The 18284-nt window shown below is 55.9% G+C and overlaps 2 protein-coding genes across 2 annotated transcripts in view; both read left to right on the top strand.

The window, feature by feature from the left end:
- FAIM2 (Fas apoptotic inhibitory molecule 2) overlaps positions 1-1285 on the top strand; it is an 83987-nt gene extending 82702 nt beyond the window's left edge. Inside the window, exons 11-12 of the mRNA XM_038164321.1 lie at positions 532-582; positions 1223-1285. Coding sequence (XP_038020249.1) covers positions 532-582; positions 1223-1270 — 99 coding nt within the window. The 3' untranslated portion in view covers positions 1271-1285. The remainder of the gene's footprint in view (positions 1-531; positions 583-1222) is intronic.
- Positions 1286-2699: 1414 nt separating this feature from the next.
- Positions 2700-10304, top strand: LOC119712734 (protein lifeguard 2-like). Its single transcript, XM_038164324.1, has 5 exons — positions 2700-2728; positions 3691-3778; positions 4312-4407; positions 8325-8378; positions 10078-10304. The coding sequence occupies exons 1-5, from the start codon at positions 2700-2702 to the stop codon at positions 10225-10227; spliced, it is 417 nt and encodes a 138-aa protein (XP_038020252.1). The 3' UTR covers positions 10228-10304.
- The last annotated feature ends 7980 nt before the right edge of the window (positions 10305-18284 follow it).

Here is an 18284-nt window from a genome sequence, read left to right as displayed (position 1 = left end):
GGGGTGGGAACCCCCCTGATGCACACTTGCTGGGTGTTTGCATTTCCAACATCCCCGTCCCAGGCTGCTTTTCCAGGCAATTCCATCCCAGGGAATTCCTCCCTGCACCTCCATCCCAGGGAATTCCTCCCTGCACCCCTTCCCAGGCTGCTTTTCCAGGCAACTCCATCCCAGGGAATTCCTCTCTGCACCTCCATCCCAGGGAATCCCTCCCTGCACCCTCTCCCAGGCTGCTTTTCCAGGCAATTCCATCCCAGGGAATTCCTCCCTGCACCTCCATCCCAGGGAATTCCTCCCTGCACCCCCCTCCCAGGCTGCTTTTCCAGGCAACTCCATCCCAGGGAATTCCTCCCTGCACCTCCATCCCAGGGAATCTCTCCCTGCACCTCCATCCCAGGCTGCTTTTCCAGGCAATTCCATCCCAGGGAATTCCTCCCAGGCTGCTTTTCCAGGCAATTCCATCCCAGGGAATTCCTCCCTGCACCCCTCCCAGGCCGCCTTCCCCCCTGACCTCTCCCTCTCTCCTTGCAGCGCCGTTTTCTTCGTCACCTACCTGATCCTCGCCTGCTGCTCCGGGCCCAGGTGAGGAGATGCTTTGGGAGCTGGCCCAGCCTGGGGAAGGCAGCAGGAATGTTTTCCTCAGGTTTCCAGCCCTGTTGCAGCTGCTGAGTTTCTATGGGATCATGGAATTTTTTGGGTTGGAAAGGACCTTAAAGCCCATCCAGTCCCACCCCTGCCATGGGCAGGGACACTTCCACTGTCCCACAGTGCTCCAAGTCCCATCCAAGCTGGCCCTGGACACTTCCAGGGATCCAGGAGCAGCCACAGCTGCTCTGGGGAACCTGTTCCAGATGCTGGAAGCAGCTGTTCCAGGCCTTGGGTCGCTGCAGCTCAGGAGTCCAATCGCAGCTGTGACTTCCCAGCAGGAGCTGCCCCGTTCGCAGCTCTGGGTTCTGGGAATTCAGCTTCCCAGAGGATGCTCCTGTCAGCTCCCAGGGGAGCAGGAATATCCTGGAGGTCTTTGTCCTGCTGGCCCAGCAGGACCCCCAACGCCCCGTGGCTCCCAGCAGGGTGACTGTGCCCTGCACTGCCCCAGCACTTGTGCACAGGGCATTAATTACACAGCAGGATCATTAATGGCCATTAATTACCCTCACAGTCCCTAATTACCTCATGGTAATGAGGTCCAGCCCCGGCTGCCTGACCCCTGTTTCCTCTGCAGGAGATACTTCCCATGGAATCTGATCCTGCTCAGCATCTTTGTGAGTAGCACATCTGGCCAACATCTGCCCTGGGGTCAGAGTGGCTCCGAGGACAAGGCTGGCATTCCTGGGGAAAAGGGGGAATTTCGTCCCCTTACTGTCCTGTGCTTGGGCTGAGGAGCTGCGGTTGCACTGGGATGGGAGAAGCTGGAAAAAAAAGGAGCCTTTGTTAAAAAATTGCAAAAAATAATCTGTGGAGGCTGGTGGGAACTGGGATTGGAGCTGGGGTGGGAACTGGGATTGGAGCTGGGGTGGGAATTGGGGTGGGAGCAGGGATGGGATCTGGAACGTGGGATGGGAGCAGGGATGGGACCAGGGATGTGGAATGGGAGCTGGGATGTGGGATGGGAGCTGGGATGGGAGCTGGGATGTGGGATGGGAGCTGGGATGGGAGCAGGGATGGGAGCTGGGATGTGGAATGGGAGCAGGGATTTGGAATGGGAGCTGGAATGTGGGATGGGAGCTGGAATGGGAGCTGGGATTTGGGATGGGAGCAGGGATGGGAGTAGGGATGGGAGCTAGGAGCTGGAATGAGAGCTGGGATGTGGGATGGCAGCTGGGATATGGAATGGGAGCTGGGATGGGAGCAGGGATGGCAGCTGGGATGGGAGCTGGGATGTGGAATGGGAGCAGGGATATGGGAGCTGGGATCTGGGATGGCAGCTGGGATGTGGGATGGGAGCAGGGATATGGCAGCTGGGATGTGGAATGGGAGCTGGGATGTGGGATGGGAGCTGTGATGTGGGATGGGAGCTGGGATGTGGGATGGGAATGGGAGCTGGGATGGGAGCTGGGATGTGGAATGGGAGCTGGGATGGCAGCTGGGATGGCAGCTGGGATATGGAATGGGAGCTGGGATGGGAGCAGGGATGGGAGCTGGGATGTGGAATGGGAGCTGGGATGTGGGATGGAAGCTGTGATGTGGGATGGGAATGGGAGCTGGGATGGGAGCTGGGATGTGGAATGGGAGCTGGGATGGCAGCTGGGATGGGAGCAGGGATGGCAGCTGGGATGTGAGATGGGAGCTGGGATGAGGAATGGGAGCTGGGATGTGGAATGGGAGCTGGGATGTGGGATGGCAGCTGGGATATGGAATGGGAGCAGGGACGGCAGCCGAGATGTGGAATGGGAGCTGGGATGTGGAATGGGAGCTGGGATGTGGAATGGGAGCTGGGATGGGAGCAGGGCTGGCAGCCGGGATGGCAGCTGGCTGCTGTGCGGGAGGGATGCAGGCGCTGCTCCGGTGCCGTTTGCTCTCCCTCTGCCCTCTCACGTGCCCATCAATCGCTGGAGGGTTCCGAATGCTGCCCAAGCTCCTTCTCCCGAGAGCCTGAGAGGCTCCCCTGCCCTTTTCCCTGGGATTGAGGGGTTTCCTGTGGTGCCTGCGCCGGGGCACGAGGGCATTAACCAGGCTGTGTTTTTCCCCAGACGCTGTCCATGGCCTATCTCACTGCCATGCTCTCCAGGTGGGTTGGGCACTGCCCTGTCTCCTGCCTCCTCCCGAAAACATTCCCTATTCCTGAGGGACCTGGGCCCCCTGAGCTGTCTGGGGCTCGCAGCAGCCGCACAAAGCTGGAGCTTCCCTGTGAAAACACTTTCCAAGGAGGGTTTCCAAGGCCTGTCCGTGTCCCAGGGCAGGCAGCACTGGGGCATTCCCACATCCCAAATCCTGCAGGAGAGCCCTGGAGGGCCAGGCCAGGGCAGTGACCACTCAGGGATCCTACGCTTCTCACTGGGCAGGTCCCAGGCAGGTGGGGCTGCAGTAAGCCAAGGAATTTTTTTCCAGCAGTTTCAGGAATTTGTATCCCAGCCTGTTCATTTGCACCAGGAAATCTGCTCCCAGCTCACGTGGGAGCCTGGAGAGAGGGACATGGTCCAGCGTGGGGGGCTGGGACAAAGAAACCTGCGGCCTCAGCAGCTCCAGGGGGAAAACTCCAGTGACTCCACACAAATTCCCCCAGGGAGAGCAGGACCGGCCTTTCCAAGGGCTGAGCCTGGCACTGCAGCCCCTGTGCCTGCTGCAATCCCTCCTTCCTGCCCTTTTCCCAAAGCCCGGCTGGGCAGGAGCCCAGGGGCTGCTCCTTTGGTTTCCCCTCATGCCGTGGTGACTTTTGTCACCCTGGTCAGGATCTTCCCCATTCCCTGTCTGCCCGTGGACAGTGGGATTGGTGGACTTGGAGCTGCTCCAAAGCTCTGAGAGGCCCAGATGGACCCTCCTGCCTTCCCTGCATCCTTCAGAACAGCAGGGAAACCCATCCAGCCTTTTTTCTATCCTTCCTTTTCTAACATTAGTGTGGAATATTGATCATTCCAGCACTGTTTGTGCCTGTGGGATTCATGTTTTCCTCGCCCAGCTCCTGCCTGTCCGAATCCCCTTTCCCGTCCCCGTGGGAATGATTCCATCGTGGTTTTCCCGGTCGTTTTGCAGTTACTACAACACCAAGTCGGTGCTGCTGTGCCTGGGGATCACGGCCCTGGTGTGTCTGTCTGTCACCATCTTCAGCTTCCAGAGCAAGGTGGGACCCTGGGACCTCCCTCGGGAAGGGCAGGGGGGGCTGGGAGTGCCTGGAGGGCTCTGGAAACAGGGCCAGCCCGAGGGATGTGGAGGTTGGAGTGGATCAGGACACGTGCCAGGGAGGGATGTGGCTGGGATGGAAGCGGGGCTGGAAGATGGTGATTTATGGGAATAAAATGAGATTTTTTTTTTTGTGGATTGGGGTGCGGCATAGGTGGGAATGGAAGCTGCTGATGTGCGGGAATAATCTGGGATTTTTGGAGGATTGGGATGTGTCAAGGATGTCAGGGGGGCTGGAAGAGGCTGCATGGTGGTCAGCTGGGAGTTCCAGGGGGCTGGGCTGTGGGGTACAGGAGCGATGATGGATGTGTGTGATGGATTTGGGACCCCAGCCCTTCCCTGTGGCGCTGAGGGGGATTTGGGAGGCGTTGGGGGGTGGCTGCTGGGATGGAGAGGCAGAACCAGCTCGGGGTGGGTCCCAGGGGGACTCGGGAGCTGCAGCCCCTGAGCACAAACTCCTCCTCCCGCCCGCAGTTCGACTTCACCTCGTACCAGGGCGTTCTCTTCGTGCTGCTCATGGTGCTGTTCCTGGGGGGGCTGGTCCTGGCTGTCATCCTGCCCTACCAATACGTGAGTGACCAGCTGGGCTAAACTGGGCCAAACTGGGCCAAACTGGGCGTGCTGGGAGGGGGGGTGCCCAGCTCCCCGAAAATGGGCGGGAACCCCCATGGAGAGATGGAAGAGCAGGGACATTCCCTGGGATGGACCATGGGATGCAAGGACGGAACTGGCCCAGGGCTGGGGACATTTCCTGCTGTTCCTGGTGGTGGAATCATGGAATGGTTTTGGTCAGGAGGGACCTCAAAGCCCATACAATCCCACCCCTGCCATGGGCTGGGACACTTTTCACTGTCCCAGGCTGCTCCAGCCTGGGCCTGGGCACTGCCAGGGATCCAGGGGCAGCCCCAGCTGCTCTGGGAAATCCATCCCAGCCCCTCCCCACCCTCACAGCCAGGAATTCCTTCCCCCAATCTCCCATCCATCCCTGCCCTCTGCAGTGGGAGCCTGGCTCCTGTCCCTCCATCCCTTGTCCCCAGCCCCTCTCCAGTTCTCCTGGAGCCCCTTCAGGCCCTGGCAGGGCTCTGAGCTCTCCCTGGAGCCTTCTCCTCTCCAGGTGAGCATCCCCAGCTCTCTCAGCCTGGCTCCGGCCCTTGGAGCAGCTCCATGGCCCCCTTTGGATTCATTCCAACACATCCGTGCTCTCCTGTGCTGGGACCCCCCTGGGTGCCAATGGGATCTCGCCTGAGCACAGCTGCCCCTGCTCAGGCCTCAGTTTCCCCTCAGCAAAACCAGGGAAATGAGCACATTAAACTCTGTCCCAAGTCCAGGGCAGGACTTGGGCTCAGGACTAACACCCAGCCCCTGCCGAGCTCAAATCTTGAGGCCTCCATTGCTCAGCAATGACCCTGAGGTCTGAGTGACCCTCAGGAGCCACGTCCAAGGGGACGGTGAACCCCTGTGTGTCCCCAGGCCTGCCAACCCCTCACACAGCTCCAGCCACGTCCTTTGGCCTCTCCAGCCACTCCTGGCCCCAGCTGTGTCCGGGGGAAATCTCAGAGCAGCTTCCAGCCAGCCTGGAGCAGGGCTGGGCTGCATCCAAAGGTGTCTCATCCTGGCAGGTGCCACCCCCAGAGGGTCTGGCAGCCCCTGGACGTGGGCATGGATGAGGGAAGGCGGGTGGGGCCAGGCAGGTGCCATAAATCACCTGAGAGGCTCCTGGGATCCCAGATCCCTCCCCATCCCAGGCAGCTCCTCTGCCCCGAGTCATTCCCTAAGGGAGACCTCCAGGAGATTCCCACTGGTGCCAGCCCTGGAGCTGGTGCTGGGCATTCCAGAGGGCTGGATTTTGGCTCTCTGGGCTTGAGCCTCTCCTCTTCCCAGTGGGAATGTGAGGCTGGGGCAGCTGGCAGTGCCAAAGCACAGCCATGAAACCGGAGAGACAAGTCCTCCCCACCTGACACGTGGCGAGATAAATGAGCCCGAGAGGCAGGGGCAGCCCTGGCCCCATCCTGGGTTGAACCAGAACCTTCTCCTGCTTCCTCTGGGCCACAGCAGGGGCTGAGCTTTGCTCCCAGTTCCGGTGAAATTCCCCCTGTGACTCCCACGGATGAATGTATTTAAATTGTGCTTGTTAATTACAATCGTGGAGTGTCCTAAGGGGGAAGGGTCACGCCAGGCTCATCCAGTCCAACTCCTGGCCCTGCCCAGGACATCCCAACAATCCCACCTGGTGCCTGGGCGCTGTCCAAATGCTCCTGGAGCTCTGGCAGCCCTGGGGAGCTGCTCCAGTGGAGGAAGAACCTTTTCCCAACATCCAACCCAAACCTCCCCTGACACAGGTCCAGCTGTTCCCTCAGGCAAATTAAAGCTGGATCCAGCTCTTGGAATATTTGGTGTTTCTTCCAGTGGGATCAGCTGTGTTTGGGTAAATAAATCTGTCCTGGGGGTGCTCCAGAGTGCTGCCATCATGAGAGTGCTGGGACTGCCCTCTCAGTGGCTTCCCCACCCCTGGAAATGCCCGAGGCCAGGCTGGACCAGGCTTGGAGCAACCTGGGATAGTGGGAGCTGTCCCTGCTCACGGCAGGGGTGGGACTGGATGGGCTTTAAGGTCCCTTCCCACCCAAACCGTTCCAGGATCCCATGATTTCCACAGGACGGGTACTGGGGCCACACCTGATGGAGAAGTTCAGGAGCTAAGTGGATACAAAGGGCTCAGGGAGGGAGGAGCCGAGGCCCCGTGTCCTGTCCTGTGCCACAGGGACGTTCCCAAGGAGCTGGACGAGCTGGAAGTGGTGCAAATCCAGCCTGGGCTTCCAGGGCATCTCCCAGCTTTCCCCCTCCACCTGGGAGCCAAGTACCTGGGGAGGGAAGTTCTGCGTAGCCCATTCTGTGCAGCTCTGACGGCTGTGTCCGTGTGTCCCTGTCTGTGTCTGTGTGTCCGTATCCCTATCCATGTGTCCCTGTCCATGTGTCTGTGTCCATATGTCTGTATCTGTGTCCATGTGTCCATGTCTGTATGTCTGTGTCCATGTGTCCGTGTCCATGTGTCCATGTCCATGTATTCACCTGTCCCTGTGTCCTTGTCCCTGTGTCCCTGTCTGTGTGTCCCTGTCCCTGTCTGTGTGTCCCTGTCCGTGTCCATGTGTCCCTGTCCATGTACTCACCTGTGTTCCTGTGTCCTTGTCCCTGTGTCCCTGTCCATGTCTGTGTGTCCCTGTCTGTGTGTCCCTGTCCATGTGTCTGTGTCCATGTGTCTGTATCCGTGTCCATGTGTCTGTGTCTGTATGTCCCTGTCCGTGTCCATGTGTCCCTGTCCATGTCTGTGTGTACCTGTCCGTGTGTCCCTGTCCATGTGTCCCTGTCCATGTGTGTCCATGTGTCCGTATCCCTGTCCCTATATCCCTGTCCCTGTCCCTGTGTCCATGTCCCTGTGTCCCTGTGTCCCTGTGTCCCTGTCCCTGTCCCCGTGTCCCTGTCCCCGTGTCCGTATCCCTGTCCCTGTGTCCCTGTCCCTGCGTCCCTGTCCCTGTGTCCATGTCCCCGTGTCCCTGTCCCTGTGTCCCTGTGTCCGTGTGTCCATGTCCCCGTGTCCCTGTCCCCCTGTCCCTGTCCCTATGTCCATGTCCCCGTGTCCCTGTCCCCGTGTCCATGTCCCTGTGTCCCTGTCCCTGTGTCCCTGTCCCTGTCCCTGTGTCCATGTCCCCATGTCCCTGTGTCCGTGTGTCCATGTCCCCGTGTCCCTGTCCCTGTGTCCCTGTCCCTGTGTCTGCATCCCTGTGTCTGCATCCCTGTGTCCCTGTATCCCTGTCCCTGTGTCCGTATCCCTGTGTCCCTGTCCCTGTGTCCGTGTCCCTGTGTCCCTGTTCCTGTCCACGTGTCCCTGTCCGTGTGTCCCTGTCCATGTGTCTGTGTCCATGTGTCTGTATCCATGTCCATGTGTCCGTGTCTGTATGGCCCTGTCTGTGTCCATGTGTCCCTGTCCATGTATTCACCTGTGTCTGCGTCCCTGTGTCTCTGTCCCTGTGTCCGTATCCCTGTCCCTATATCCCTGTCCCTGTCCCTGTGTCCATATCCCTGTCCCTGTGTCCATGTCCCTGTGTCCATGTCCCCGTGTCCCTGTGTCCGTATCCCTATCCCTGTCCCCGTGTCCCTGTCCCCGTGTCCCTCTGTCCGTATCCCTGTCCCTGTGTCCCTGTGTCTGTGTCCATGTCCCTGTGTCCGTGTCCATGTCCCCGTGTCCCTGTCCCTGTGTCCCTGTCCCTGTGTCCATGTCCCCGTGTCCCTCTGTCCGTATCCCTGTCCCTGTGTCCCTGTGTCTGTGTCCATGTCCCTGTGTCCGTGTCCATGTCCCCGTGTCCCTGTCCCTGTGTCCCTGTCCCTGTGTCCATGTCCCTGTCCCTGTGTCCATGTCCCCGTGTCCCTGTGTCCATATCCCTGTCCCTGTGTCCATGTCCCCGTGTCCCTGTCCCTGTGTCCGTGTCCTTCAGGTCCCGTGGCTCCACGCGATCTACGCTCTGCTCGGGGCTGGGATCTTCACCATGGTGAGTGGCTGCTCCTGGAATCCTGCAGGGAAAACAGACACCAGGGAAAGGAGACGGCAGGGAAAGGAGACAGCAGGGAAAGGAGACAGCAGGGAAAGGAGCCGGAGCCTCGGGGGGAGCCGGGGCAGGGCTGCGGGGCTCGGGGGGAGCCGGGGCAGGGCTGCGGAGCTCGGGGGGAGCCGGGGCAGGGCCCGGAGCCTCGGGGGGAGCCGGGGCAGCGATCCCGGCGGGCGGTGCCGCGGTCGTGCCGGTGCCGGCACAGTGCCGAGCTGTGTGGGGTGAGCAGTCCTGGCTGGATTGCTCCGCAGGGATCGTGGGGACCGGCCAAAGGCGCCTCTGGAGCGGAGCAGGCAGGGCTGAGCTCCGGGAACGAGGGGATGCAGGGATGAGGCTGCACGGTCGAGTCGGGGCTGGTCGGGCGAGAGCGAGCCAAGGTTTGGGATGAGTTTGGCTCACAGAGGTGCAGAAAACCAGGGAAGGCTGAGATTGGGGATTAAGAGGCATTAGGAAGGTTTACACAGGCGGGAAAAGCCCCGGAGCTGGGCAGCTCCTCCAAGGAAAGGCTTGGCTTGCTGCCGGTGGTCCGTCCCCAGAGCCTCTTCCCGAGCGCGTCCCGGTCCGTGCGCTGCGATCCAGCGGGGCAGCTGCCTGCGGAGCTGCCCGGTGCTCCCGGGGCTGCCCTGGGCTGGCAGCTGCCTGCGGAGCTGCCCGGTGCTCCCGGGGCTGCCCTGGGCTGGCAGCTGCCTGCGGAGCTGCCCGGTGCTCCCGGGGCTGCCCTGGGCTGGCAGCTGCCTGCGGAGCTGCCCGGTGCTCCCGGGGCTGCCCTGGGCTGGCAGCTGCCTGCGGAGCTGCCCGGTGCTCCCGGGGCTCAGCTCGGGACTGCCCTGGGCTGGCAGCTGCCTGCGGAGCTGCCCGGTGCTCCCGGGGCTCAGCCCGGGGCTGCCCTGGGCATGTTGGGAATCGGAGCAGTTGAGCAATCGCCTTTATCACCCATTAAAGTCACTCCGAGGGAGCGCGGGGAGCTCGGCGCTGATTCATGGCTCAGGATCCCTCTGTAAAATACAAGGAGGCTTCAACATCTGATAATTACCCCATAAACATCAGTCAGAGCCTCGGCCTGGCCCTGCCAGGGCAGCTCGGCTGGGATTTGTTCTGGGGGGATGAAGCAGCATCTCTGGAGGATGGCGCAGCCCTGGAGAGCTCTGGACCCATGAGGGACAGCAGGATGGCAGGAGGAGGAAAGGGAGGGAGGAGAAAACGGTGGATTGCGGTCACACCTGGGATTTCTGGCAGTGCTGCTCCGTAGTCTCGTGGGTCAGGCCACACTGTGACTACCTCGTTCCCTGGCAGGTGTTTCCCACCCGAGGGAAATGTGGGAATAACAAGTTGTGCGCTCTGGGATGAGGAGGGAGGGCGGCTCCAGAGCTGGCCTTGGGATGGAGGAAACCTGAGGGAAGAGGGCCTGGAGTGGGAGCTGCACTTGGGGTTTGATTGTCAGGAGGGAAATAAGGGAAGGGGAAAGTTGCGGCTCGTTCAGTGCCTTGTTCTGAGCTTTTAAATTGTGGCTACGGCGCATGAAAAGGGGCTGCACCCGGGTCCAGGGAGGCAGTGGGGACTTCTCCTGTCATTAGAGCCCTTCTTGCCTCCCTGGGCCAAACCTCCCTGTCACTGTCCCGGGGTTTCCTCCCTTCCCTTCCAGTTCCTGGCCCTGGACACGCAGATGCTGATGGGGAACCGCCGGTACTCACTGAGCCCCGAGGAATACATCTTTGGAGCCCTCAACATCTACCTGGACATCATCTACATCTTCTCCTTCTTCCTGCAGTTCTTTGGCTCCAGCCAGGAGTGAGGGCAGCGGGGCAGGATGCTCCCTGTGCTGGCAAATGTGAGGGGTTAAATTGAAAAGCAGAGGTGAAAGGGTTCAAACCCGCCCGCCTGACCCAGTCCCTCCCTTCCTGGTCCATCCAATGCACCGAGGAGCCCCAGGCCCCTCCTGCAGCTTTGTACATTTGCTGCCAGGCCTTTGTGACCCAGAGAGCAAAGCAGGGCTTCAGTGTCGTGTCCCTTCTGCTCCCCCCGCTCCCGCCCAGCCCAAACCAGTCCAGAGGCTGGGGCAGGAGATGGGACCTTCCTGGCCCCAGGGGCTGCTGGAGGTGCCCTCGGAGTCCTGCCCATCACAGGGCAAAAGTGCTGTGACAAAACACCAGCGAGGGCAGCAGAGCAGGGAGTTTGGTTAGATCCTGGCAGGAAAAGCAGCTGAGCGGAGGGAAAAGCCTTGGGGAATCCTTGCATCGCCCTGTTTCCCACAATCCATAGGAGCTCGGTGGCCTCTGCGCTATTCCTGGTGACTCCTGCTGTTGGAAACGTGGAGTGTGGGATCACGTAGCTGGATTTCAGTGCTCCAGGCACAGGGAACCTGTTTGTTCAGGACGTGCAGCTCTCTGAGGTCATCCCTGGTGCCGCTGCAGGAAAAATTCCCCTGGATACCTTGCATCCGGCTGAGTGTCCCTTCCCTTCCCTTCCCTTCCCTTCCCTTCCCTTCCCTTCCCTTCCCTTCCCTTCCCTTCCCTTCCCTTCCCTTCCCTTCCCTTCCCTTCCCTTCCCAGATCCATGGGTCCCACCCAGGGGAGTGTGCTGGTTCTCTTTGGAGCGTGGCTCCTCATGGAGGGGTTGGGATCCCAGGGAAGGAACATTGCCAGGAAATGGCAGAGAAGAGATGGAGGAGGCTGAGTTTCCATGCTGGGAAATGCCATTGCATGTGGGAAATAGGCTGGGATCCTGTAACCCACCCCGAGGCTCTGACACCCTCACAGAACTGTCTTGGTTGCTCCAAGTTAGCGTTCCTAAGGGGTTATTTCCAGGGACTGAGGCCATTGGAGCAGCAATGTTCCCTCTCCCTGGCTGTTTTCCATTTCTCCTCTCCCGAACGGGAACGGCGGCGCGGGCTCTGGATGTGCTCAGGTAACTTTCCACCGAGGCCCCGCTCACATTCCCTGTTTGGGGCTCAGCTGGCTGATCTGGGGCCGTAAAGCTCCCCAGGGAGATAAGGAGCCTTTTGCTCTCATTCCAAGAGTGATCCCTCCTGCAGATAGGACCTGGTATCTCCCATCTCGCTGGGAATGCCGGCAAGTGCGTCAGGGAGCTGCCTGCAGCAATTCCTGCTGCAGAGAGGCTCTGCCAGAACGCTGGAACGTTCCTGCTCCTTCTGCCCTGGGTTTTACCCTGCACATGTCCTGTCCTCCTGCCACACGTGTCCAGGGAAAGTTACTGTGCAGGGAATGGAAAGGCTCCGGCCCCTCCGTGGCTGCAGCGATGAGTGGAAATGATGCTTTCCTCTTATCTTCCTTCCTTCTAAAACACCCCCAAAAAAACCCCAACCAGACCAAAAAATCTCAGCCAGATCAAAAAAACCCCAACCAGACCAAAAAACCCTCAGCCAGATCAAAAAACCCCAGTCAGACACAAAAAAAACCCCATCAAAATCTCATCCAGATCAATAACCCTCAGCCAGACCAAAAAACCCCAGTCAGACACAAAAAAATCTCATCCAGATCAAAAACCCCCAGCCAGACCAAAAAAACCCAGTCAGACACAAAAAACCCACAACTAGACCAAAAATTTCAACCAGATCAAAAAAAACCCCAGTCAGACACAAAAAACCCCAACCAGAGCCAAAGAATTCTCATCCAGATTTAAAAAAAAAACCAGTCAGACACAAAAAAACCCCCATAACCAGACCAAAAAATCTCAACCTAATCAAAAAACCCCAGTCAGGCACAAAAAACCCCAACCAGAGACAAAAAATTCTCATCCAGATCAAAAAAACCCCCAGCCAGACCAGAAAAACCCCAGTCAGACACAAAAAACCCCAGAGAGCCAAAAAATTCTCATCCAGATCAAAAAAAACCCCAGTCAGACACAAAAAAACCCACAACCAGACCAAAAAATCTCAATCAGACCAAAAAATCTCAACCAGATAAAAAAATTACCCCCAGTCAGGCACAAAAAACGCCAATCAGAGCCAAAAAATCTCAACCAGACCAAAAAAACCCCAGTCAGACACAAAAAAACCCCACAACCAGACCAAAAAATCTCAACCAGACCAAAAAATCTCAACCAGATAAAAAAATTACCCCCAGTCAGGCACAAAAAACCCCAACCAGACCAAAAAATCTCAACCAGACCAAAAAACCCCAGTCAGGCACAAAAAACCCCAACCAGAGACAAAAAATTCTCATCCAGATCAAAAAAACCCCCAGCCAGACCAGAAAAACCCCAGTCAGACACAAAAAACCCATAACCAGACCAAAAAATCTCAACCAGATCAAAAAAAACCCAGTCAGACACAAAAAAACCCCATAACCAGACCAAAAAATCTCAACCAGACCAAAAAAACCCCAGTCAGACACAAAAAAACCCACAACCAGACCAAAAAATCTCAACCAGACCAAAAAATCTCAACCAGATAAAAAAATTACCCCCAGTCAGGCACAAAAAACCCCAACCAGAGCCAAAAAAATCTCAACCAGATCAAAAAAACCCCAGTCAGACACAAAAAAAACCCCACAACCAGATCAAAAAGTCTCAACCAGATCAAAAACCCCCAGTCAGGCACAAAAAACCCCAACCAGAGACAAAAAATTCTCATCCAGATCAAAAAAACCCCAGTCAGACACAAAAAAACCCCAGTCAGACACAAAAAAACCCACAACCAGAGCCAAAAAATCTCAACCAGATCAAAAAATCTCAACCAGATCAAAAAACCCCAGTCAGGCACAAAAAAACCCATAACCAGACCAAAAAAATCTCAACCAGATCAAAAAAACCCCAGTCAGACACAAAAAAACCCCAGTCAGACACAAAAAAACCCACAACCAGAGCCAAAAAATCTCAACCAGACCAAAAAATCTCAACCAGATCAAAAAACCCCAGTCAGGCACAAAAAAACCCACAACCAGACCAAAAAATCTCAACCAGATAAAAAATTACCCCCATCAGGCACAAAAAACCCCAACCAGAGCCAAAAAATTCTCATCCAGATCAAAAAACCCCCAGCCAGACCAGAAAAACCCCAGTCAGACACAAAAAACCCATAACCAGACCAAAAAATCTCAACCAGACCAAAAAATCTCAACCAGATCAAAAAAAACCCAGTCAGACACAAAAAACCCCAACGAGAGCCAAAAAATTCTCATCCAGATCAAAAAAAACCCCAGCCAGACCAAAAAAAAACCCAGTCAGACACAAAAAAAAACCCACAACCAGACCAAAAAATCTCAATCAGACCAAAAAATCTCAACCAGATAAAAAAATTACCCCCAGTCAGGCACAAAAAACGCCAATCAGAGCCAAAAAATCTCAACCAGATCAAAAAAACCCCAGTCAGACACAAAAAACCCACAACCAGACCAAAAAACCCCAGTCAGACACAAAAAACCCCAACCAGAGCCAAAAAATTCTCATCCAGATCAAAAAAAAAACCCAGTCAGACACAAAAAAAACCCACAACCAGACCAAAAAATCTCAACCAGACCAAAAAATCTCAACCAGATAAAAAAATTACCCCCAGTCAGGCACAAAAAACCCCAACGAGAGCCAAAAAATTCTCATCCAGATCAAAAAAAAAACCCAGTCAGACACAAAAAAAACCCACAACCAGACCAAAAAATCTCAACCAGACCAAAAAATCTCAACCAGATAAAAAAATTACCCCCAGTCAGGCACAAAAAACCCCAACCAGAGCCAAAAAATTCTCATCCAGATCAAAAAACCCCCAGCCAGACCAGAAAAACCCCAGTCAGACACAAAAAACCCATAACCAGACCAAAAAATCTCAACCAGACCAAAAAATCTCAACCAGATAAAAAAAATTACCCCCAGTCAGGCACAAAAAAACCCCACAACCAGATCAAAAAGTCTCAACCAGATCAAAAAAACCCCCAGCCAGACCAGAAAAACCCCAGTCAGACACAAAAAACCCCAGAGAGCCAAAAAATTCTCATCCAGATCAAAAAAAAACCCAGTCAGACACAAAAAAACCCCACAACCAGACCAAAAAATCTCAACCAGACCAAAAAATCTCAACCAGATCAAAAAAAACCCAGTCAGACACAAAAAACCCCAACCAGATCAAAAAAATCTCAACCAGATCAAAAAAACCCCAGTCAGACAAAAAACCCCAGTCAGACAAAAAACCCCACAACCAGACCAAAAAATCTCTGACCGGACCAAAAAATCCCCAACCAGAGCAAAAAAAATCTTATCCAGATCAAAAAAACACCCGACCAGAAAAAAAAAAGACCCCAGTCAGACATAAAAATACCCCAACCAGACCAACAAATCTCAACCAGATCAAAAAAACCTCAACCAGACCAAAAAAAAAACCCAGTCAGACACAAAAAAAACCCAACCAGACCAAAAAAACCCCAACCAAATCCAAATTTATTTTGGGATGAAGGACAGCATGAGGTGATGCCAGCAGGAAGTTCATGCCCTGCTGGTTCCTGCTGGGGAGAAGCAAACCCTTGGATTGCTGAGCAGGCAGGACTGGGAATTGCACGGGAGGCACCCTAAAAGTGGATGGAATTAGAGTTTCAAGAGGGAATTTCCCGGCCCTCAGCAGACTGGCTGGGCAGCCTTTCCTTGCTCGCAGTCATTTCCTGTAGGGATTTGTGCTTTCCAGGCTTGGAGGGAGGAGTGTGGAGCTCCATGATGAGCTCTGGCTCTGAAATAGTCCCAGAACTCCTCCGAAATGCCCTGCTGGGAACTGGGGAGGAGCACGTGGACCTGCAGCCCCCTCTGGAATTGTTCTTTTTTTCCTTCTGGTGTGGAGTAACTTTGCTGCTGCTGCGTCCTGGCTTTCTGCTGATGTATCCTGGCTTTCTGCTGATTTATCCTGGCTTTCTGCTGATGTATCCTGGCTTTTCTGCCCCTGCAGCCTAGCTTTTCTGCTCCTATTGGAAAACCTGGCATGACCCCGCTCCAGGCACCTGGCTGGTGGGGACTTCTACCCCCCCGCGTCCCTTGCACATGTCCTGGTCCCTTTTCCACACTGATCCCACCCCAGCCAGCCCTGATGGATGCTGAGCACTGTCCAGGAGGCTGAGGAATGCAGGATTTGGGGTGGGATGTGGAGGGCTGCTCCCCCTCCTCCCGTGTGCTTCGCCCCAAGTCCTCTTCCAGCTCCAAATCCCAATCCTTCGGAGAGGTTTGTTCCTATGATTTCACTGTAAATAGAATTTTGTATCTTCTCTGACTATTGCTAATAAATGGTTGCAAAACTGTCCCTGTGCCTGCTCCTGCTCTGGTTGTGCAGGTGCTGCTTCATCCCTTCAAAAGTCAACAAGATCCTGGCATGGCCCAGAGGTTTAACGGGGCCCGAGTCACCTCTGCCCCGGTTCTGAGTAAGGAAAACATCCCACACGGAGCAATTAAAGCACATGGATCTGGAGCTGGTGGCATGGGGAGGAATAGCTGAGAACCGAGGGCCAAAGGCTCCTGGAATGAGGGATTTGTTCCCTTTCCCTTTACGTGAGCACAGGATTCAAAATTCAGTGAAAAGCTGTGGGAGGGCTCCAGCTCCAAGGGAATTTTCTGCAGTGCTGAAAATTGGAGCTTTCCCAAGAGTAAATGGAGGGAAAAAAATTCCACCAGGGACAAATCGCCGCACAAAATGAGAGGTAAACTCCCATCTGGGAGAAGTAAACTGCAAGCTGCAGTGGGAGAGGGAAACTCCCATCTCACTCCCTCAGCTCTGCAGGGATGATTGCCCAGGACAGAAATCCCAAGGCAGCAGGGATTGGATCCTTCTCAAAAGCAGTTTGTGCTTTTGGGAAGGAGTCAAACCCAAAATGTGGGAAAGATGGTTCCTGGGAAGTGATGCTGAAGAGCCAGGAGGGATTTCCCTGAATTTTGTGTAGAAAAAAAGGGACTGAAGTGGATTACTCCCACACAAATAATGAGGTGTCCAGGAGCAGTTGGATGAGGCATCATCAACGTTCCCTGAAATTACCACAGACATGAGAAAAGGCTGATTGTTCCACCAAATTTCAGCACTTGGCTTTTGGATGCTCGGGCAAAAATGTTGATTAATCAGACCGGAACCATCAAAGGAAGGATGGAGGGGAAGGGATGGAGCTGCTTCCCCTGCCTGTTGAAAACAGGAATTTGGGGTTCCTAAATCCAGCCAGAGAGAGTCAGAGGAGACTTCAACCCCCTGAACTCCATTGCCTGGAGAAGGGGGGAAATTGCATTTGGTTTTTGCACCTTTTTCTGCCTTTCTTTTGTGCTCAGGGGTCGCACAGAGGGAGGGTGAGGAGCTGCTGGAGAGAGCCCAGAGCAGGCACGGAGCTGCTCCAGGGCTGGAGCCCCTCTGGAGCCAGGCTGGGAGAGCTGGGGGTGCTCCCCTCACTGCAGGGAGAGCTCAGAGCCCTGCCAGGGCCTGGAGGGGCTCCAGGAGAGCTGCAGAGGGGCTGGGGACAAGGGATGGAGGGACAGGCCACAGGGAATGGCTCCCACTGCAGAGGGCAGGGATGGAGATTGGGAAGGAATTCCTGGCTGGGAGGGTGGGATGGGGCTGGGATGGATTTCCCAGAGCAGCTGGGGCTGCCCCTGGATCCCTGGCAGTGCCCAGGGCCAGGCTGGACAGGGCTTGGAGCACCTGGGACAGAGGGAGGTGTCCCTGCCATGGCAGGGATGGGATGGGATGGGATGGGATGGGATGGGATGGGATGGGATGGGATGGGACAGGACGGGACGGGACGGGACGGGACGGGATGGGATGGGGGGGATGGGGGGGATGGGATGGGATGGGACGGGGTGGGATGGGATGGGATAGGATGGGATGGGATGGGATGGGAGGGGATGGGATGGGATGGGATGGGATGGGATGGGAAGGGATGGGATGGGATGGGATGGGAAGGGATGGGATGGAGGGGATGGGATGGGATGGGATGGGATGGGATGGGATGGGATGGGATGGGATGGGATGGGATGGGATGGGATGGGATGGGATGGGATGGGATGGGATGGGACGGGACGGGACGGGACGGGACGGGACGGGACGGGATGGGATGGGATGGGATGGGATGGGATGGGATGGGGGGGATGGGATGGGATGGGGTGGGATGGGATGGGATGGATTTTAAGGTCCCTTCCCACCCAAACCATTCCGTGGTCCCGTGAAAGCACAGAAGGGCCGATGCAGGGAGCAGGAGCCTTTCACCTGCATTTGTGAGCTCCTGGCGCCCTCTGCTCTTCACGCTGTGCTTGAAACCAGCAGCAAATGAAACGCAGCTTGCTGGGCCAGCCCCGAGCCTGTGCCAGGGCCCTTAACCTGCTCCTCACCTCCTCTTAAACCCCCCTTTAACGGGGAACTTTCATTTTCTTCTGCTTTAAAACCTCTCTCAGCTGCAGCCTGTGGGGTCCTGGGCACCCCCAGCGCAATCATGTGTTTCATTGTGATTTAAACAACTTTTATTTGTTATTGATGTGTATAGCATTTATACAGTATTTATTTTGTAACATCGGTTAATATTTTTCAAATATTATTTCAATATCGCTGATACAGGTAGCATTTATACGCTATTTATTTGAACAAAATCCATACGTTTTATGTGATAAAACAAGATTTTGATATTACTTAATGAACTTGTCCGTGTGATTCAATCGCCGAACCCCGCCGAGGCCTGGGCCGCGCTGGGCCGCGGCGTCGCCATGGCAACGCGGGGGGAGCTTTCAAAGGTGACACACGGGGGGGGTCGGCGCCGTCCCTGCCTGGCAGGCCCAGACAGGATTCTTTACACAAAATCTCTTCTTTTCACCCCCAACGGGCTGTGGCAGCCCTGGCGGCGCTGTCCCCTGTCCCCTGTCCCTGCTCCGGAGATTTCTGCCCCGGAACGTTTCTCA

Source organism: Motacilla alba, chromosome 29, assembly GCF_015832195.1.
Source record: "Motacilla alba alba isolate MOTALB_02 chromosome 29, Motacilla_alba_V1.0_pri, whole genome shotgun sequence".
NCBI classification, from domain to species: Eukaryota; Metazoa; Chordata; class Aves; order Passeriformes; family Motacillidae; genus Motacilla; species Motacilla alba.
The sequence above is the reverse complement of the archived record's forward strand: the minus strand, read 5'-3'. Positions and strand labels throughout refer to the sequence as shown.